This window comes from Temnothorax curvispinosus, unplaced genomic scaffold (assembly GCF_003070985.1).
Source record: "Temnothorax curvispinosus isolate PA1 unplaced genomic scaffold, ASM307098v1 QBEX01013630.1, whole genome shotgun sequence".
In the NCBI taxonomy this organism is placed as follows: domain Eukaryota; kingdom Metazoa; phylum Arthropoda; class Insecta; order Hymenoptera; family Formicidae; genus Temnothorax; species Temnothorax curvispinosus.
Genome location: NW_020223410.1, coordinates 25,694 through 30,984, shown reverse-complemented (window position 1 = coordinate 30,984; position 5,291 = coordinate 25,694). Strand labels below are relative to the sequence as shown.

At 26.7% G+C, this 5,291-nt stretch overlaps 1 protein-coding gene across 1 annotated transcript; it reads left to right on the top strand.

Moving 5' to 3' along the window:
- LOC112463764 (fatty acyl-CoA reductase 1-like) lies at nucleotides 1–5,105 on the top strand. The gene is made up of 9 exons (XM_025030323.1): nucleotides 1–398; nucleotides 733–981; nucleotides 1,322–1,467; nucleotides 1,714–1,823; nucleotides 2,350–2,542; nucleotides 3,319–3,561; nucleotides 3,952–4,128; nucleotides 4,213–4,293; nucleotides 4,785–5,105. Exons 1-9 carry the CDS (start codon nucleotides 195–197, stop codon nucleotides 4,876–4,878), a joined length of 1,497 nt encoding a protein of 498 aa, XP_024886091.1. The 5' UTR covers nucleotides 1–194; the 3' UTR covers nucleotides 4,879–5,105.
- The last annotated feature ends 186 nt before the right edge of the window (nucleotides 5,106–5,291 follow it).

Below are 5,291 nucleotides of genomic sequence, written 5' to 3'. Positions count from 1 at the left end.
TACTACTTGCGCAATACTTCATGCGTTCGCGTCACGTTTGATTACAATGGCGAATCACAAGTGATTTATTCGATTTCTATCTACATTTCTTTTTCGATATAATAAAAGAGACAATGATTCTAAGTGTTTCAGTACCCACATGTTGCTGAGTTGTCATTGTTAATATTAGTTTTGTTTTAAAAGTAATAAATAAGATGACAATTGATCCGGCCAAATCGATCCCAGCATTCTACGCTGGACAAAGTGTATTTGTGACAGGTGCAACAGGATTTCTGGGTAAAGTGTTTATTGAAAAGATATTGCGATCGTGCCCAGATGTTCGTGAAATATTTCTGTTAATGCGTTCAAAAAAAGGACTAAATGTTAACGAAAGGCTCCAACAAATGTTGAATTTACCGGTAAGTTTGATATGGAAAGAGAAACTTTTTGTAACGACGCATTTCTTTAAAATTATTGAGATTTTTAATATCATTGTATCACATATTTCAACGTATGGTAAAATAAATTTCTTTTCTAAACGCTATAATAACGTCATTATTAAAGACAGTTACTTTTAACATTAACACTTTCTAAATAGATATGTAATAAAATACTGGAATGCATTTAGAGTAAAATGTTGTAAACGTCATTACACGTTCTATCCTTCTAATGTTTTATTCAAATTATCTTAAAAGTTACTGTAATTATTTTAATAAAAACATCTTTATAATTTATAACATACTTCTATTTCAGTTATATGAAAAACTGCGCGAAGAACGACCTTCAAATTTCGAGAAATTAATTCCGATTTCTGGCAATGTTAGTGAGAAAGGATTAGGTTTGTCGGATGCGGACAGACAAATGTTGATTGAAAGAGTGACTATAATAATACATGGAGCGGCAAGTGTGAGATTTAATGACAGTTTAAAATACTCCATATTTGTCAATACTAGAGCAACGAGAGATATCTGTATTTTAGCTCAAAGTATGAAGAATGTAAAAGTAAGTAATTCTTACTCAATCAGATTAACAAAGATTGTGCATTTGTATTCATGAATAATCCATTTCATCATATGACATATTTTAGGTAATATTTTTGCGCGATAACTCATATTTTAATCACAAATTTTCTCCCAAATACTTATTATGTCGCATTTTTAAGTTAATAATAGTTTAAACAAAATAAATTTGGAAAAATGTAGAGGCCTGATTAAGATATCATAATATATCAGTATCTAATCAATATAGATTAATTACCTATTGTTATATTACAAATTTTTGTATGTTGAAGAAAGTTTTTCAAAAGTATAATTTTCAAGTGGATTCTATTTATCTGTTAAAGGCATTAGTATATGTCAGTACAGCATTCGCACATGTGGATAAGCAATTTATTGAAGAAAAAGCATATCCACCTATAGCTGATTGGCAGAAGATGATTGAAATAGCTGAATCGTTGGATGAACATATTTTAAACATCTTTACAGCTAAGTAGGTTTATAAGTTGTTAAATTGAATGACAGCTAAGTAAATGGAAATTGTAATTACAATTTTTTTATAGTTAGATATGTTTTCTCAGAATTATTATTTTATTACTATATTATTGTATATATTTGTTATTATATTATTTATTATTAGATATAGTTATTCTTTTGTTTTTTAAAACTATTTTTTTTACATCGTACTGTTGATAATATTCAAATTTTTAATTTTTTATATACTTGACATTATGTATAGATGTTTGGATTACTTTCCCAACACGTATATTTTTTCGAAAAACCTAGCAGAGAGTGTAATACAGGAATACTCTTCTTCCTTACCTTGCGCGATTGTAAGACCTTCTGTGGGTACGTAGTCTTTCTTTTAATTTTTAAAAATAAATTTTTGTTTAAATACATCATTATAAAGTATGCCGAATATTTGTACCTCCAGTATTTTGTTTTATATTGTCTTGAAATAAAATAGTTGTACTAATAAAGTATAATTTCTTGTAAAGAGGGAAGGAGATGATAACGATATTAAATATTAAATAGAAAATAAATAGAAAGAAAACGCATGTTAAAATAATTTAAGTTTTAATACAGATTTTTTAGAAGATCTATTTTTCATGTGTTTTTTATAATATAATCAAATAGGACAAATATGTTTTTTTTACAAACGTTTTTGCTAATAAATAAATATGTTTGAGCTTTCTTACAGAAATTAAAATAAATAGAAATTGAATAAATATAAATATATATGTATAAGATTCTACAACTTCTCTCTTCTCATTTTATTTGATAATATATGGGCAAGAAATAGTTTAATAATATTACAAAGTAATATTTCAAGTAATAATCTAACATTAATAGACAAATGTATCTCATATTTTAGTGATGCCAACGCTAGAAGACCCAGTCCCGGGATGGATAGATAACGTTTATGGTCCAATAGGACTTTACGTTGGTGGCGGAAAGGGAGTAATACGAGTAGCCTGTTGTAATAAGCATGTTACTGAAAATTCAGTGCCAGTAGACTTTGTCATTAAAGCTATAATTGCTGTATCTTGGAAGCTAGGATTAACCAGGTATAATTATCAACGCATGCATTTTTAACTATATTAAATTATAAATACGATAGCTTATTTTCTCTATTTGAAATTATATCAATACATGTTTACAATATGGTTATATACATTTTGTTTAAAATATATTTAATCTATCTTATTAATTCAAGTAAAGTAATTTTAAATCGACCAAGACTGGCAATATATAACGTCTTTCCGATATAAACATTGAAAAACTGTGAGCCAACTTGGTTTGTCGGATTCACACAGCACTATCTTATTAAGTCTAAAGAGAAATGCTATTAGCGGAATACTAAGCCTATGGTTGCAGAAGTTAGAATCGTGCAATATTATGCATTTAATGTATGAAATTATTCAAAAATATGATTTTTACTACACATTTGTAATGCGAATTTCGACTATTTAGTGTCTTTTCAGTCTTACGTTTATTATATTTTTTACTTTTTATTGAAAGGCTTGCACTTTAGATTTTGAAAACATATTCTTTGATAAAATTATTTACATCTTTAAAAGAAACTGACAATTTTTAAATAATTTAATAACTATTTTTGTATGTTTTTATCTTTTTGCCATTATTTCGCCGAAACATTTTATAATATTACTACTCTTTAATAATATTTATATGTGTTAGCACAATTTGACATTTCGTAAGTATTAGTCTTCTTTCTGAAACTCAAGATTATACAAAACTGCAGATTATACGAAATTCTGTAAGTTGTAAATTTATTATTATTTATTTTATTTAATAATGTATAATTTTGTTTATTATTATACAGATTTACAGAGAGTTCCACACCTTTTGTTTTAAACTGTACGACTCAGAAACACATGACTCATCAAAATGTTATAAGAACGCTATTCAGTGTCACACATGAGACACCTTTTGAAGGAATTATCTGGACTCCTAATACAATATTGACCGATAATTTCATTCTGTTTTACATATTAACGATATTATGGCATATTTTGCCAGCTATGTTAATAGATTTCGTTTCAAAATTCTTTGGACGTCGACCTTTGTAAGTTTCGAATTAAATATTTAACTATAAGCTTAGTAAATTCATAATAACTAAATTTCTGCATGTATTTAATTTAATTGACGGATTTGCTCCGCAATAATAGCAAAATAATAGTTTTTTTTCCAATAAAATAGTATTTTTATTTAATATTAGTCTAGAAATTTATTTTACGTATTGTTTTTCTTTATCTAGCTATCTTTTCTACATATATTTAGATGAAATTTTTATACTTAACAACATATCTATATAAATGTTTTTTAAATATGTTTTTTAAACATGTTTCTTATACATTTATTTTATTTTAATCGGACTTTAAAACTTATATGTAATATGTTATGATTGAAGCTGTGTAGTTATAACTAAATTATTAATGAGTAATATTAAAATTAGACTAATGCGACTGATGAGAAATCTGTACGTGGCCAATCGTGCTGTAAGTTACTTTTCGTTCCACGAATGGAAATACAGCAATACGAATATGTCACCTCTGATGTGCTCAATATCACCTGATGACCGGGATATGTTTTTAATGAATTATTCCGATTACGATATTAGACATTACTTGAAGTAAGTTTATTATATTTTTCATTCTGAATAACGTTTACACTGAAAATAATTAAAGCTAATAAATATTTGTCTTACGATATGAAGGATTTGTAACGTGGGTGGCAAAAAGTTTCTTCGTCACGAAGACATGAATCGATTGGATGCAGCCAAAGCACACAGGAACAGGTAAAATATATTATAAACAGCATTTATTATTATTTACACATTTTTATAATCATGCATGGCATTTAAATGCTTGGCTCCTATTAGATAACATATAATCGCAATAAAAAATAAAAATCTTCTCGGAAACGAATCTAGTGTATAAAAAGTAGATATACATATGATTTATAGTTATAATTATGGCATCACACTTTAGATAAATATGTCGAAACCTCAAGACTTTTATTGCAAGTTTAATATATTATTTATTAATTCAGCGATAGAGTAAGATATTTGTAATAATTACTTATATTAATATTAATTATAAATTATATATGTATACTATGAATGAATATTGTGTGATCTAAATATTTTAGAAAGAAGCGAGAAAAAGCATTAATATAAAATCTTTAGTACATATTAAATATAATTTATACAAATTTCTGTTTATAAACAGAATAATTCAAATAATTTTAATATGTACAATATATTAATCACATTTATTCTATTTTTAGAGTATATCTGTTCGTTACATTAGTGGAAATTTTCATCTCTATTGGTGTGCTGTGGATATTATATAATTGGATGTATTCTACTAATACAGTATAATAATGTTGACTTATCCATACTGCGTGTAGAATAAACTATAATTTATGATAATTAATCACATATATCGCATACAAAGGAATTATTTATCGGACAATATTTCTCTTGGTAGACTTATTGTATACTTAAATTAACAGGGATATTTTACTATTTAATGTTAAATATTATGCATATTTATGTATATAGGTACAGACGGTATCAAATAAAGTGCAATATGCATTGAAGTGGAATCGTGTATGTTTCTTGTATACAGGATGAATCTAAAGTCTGACAGCTCATCCCTGGATCTCGGAAACAGCTTTAGATATGGAAAAACGTTTCAGACAAAAGTTGTAGGATATTAAGGGGGACAAATAATGGAAATATGGATTTGACCTTAAGGGCCAGTTCCACAAATGTCGGTTAACTCTTAACCT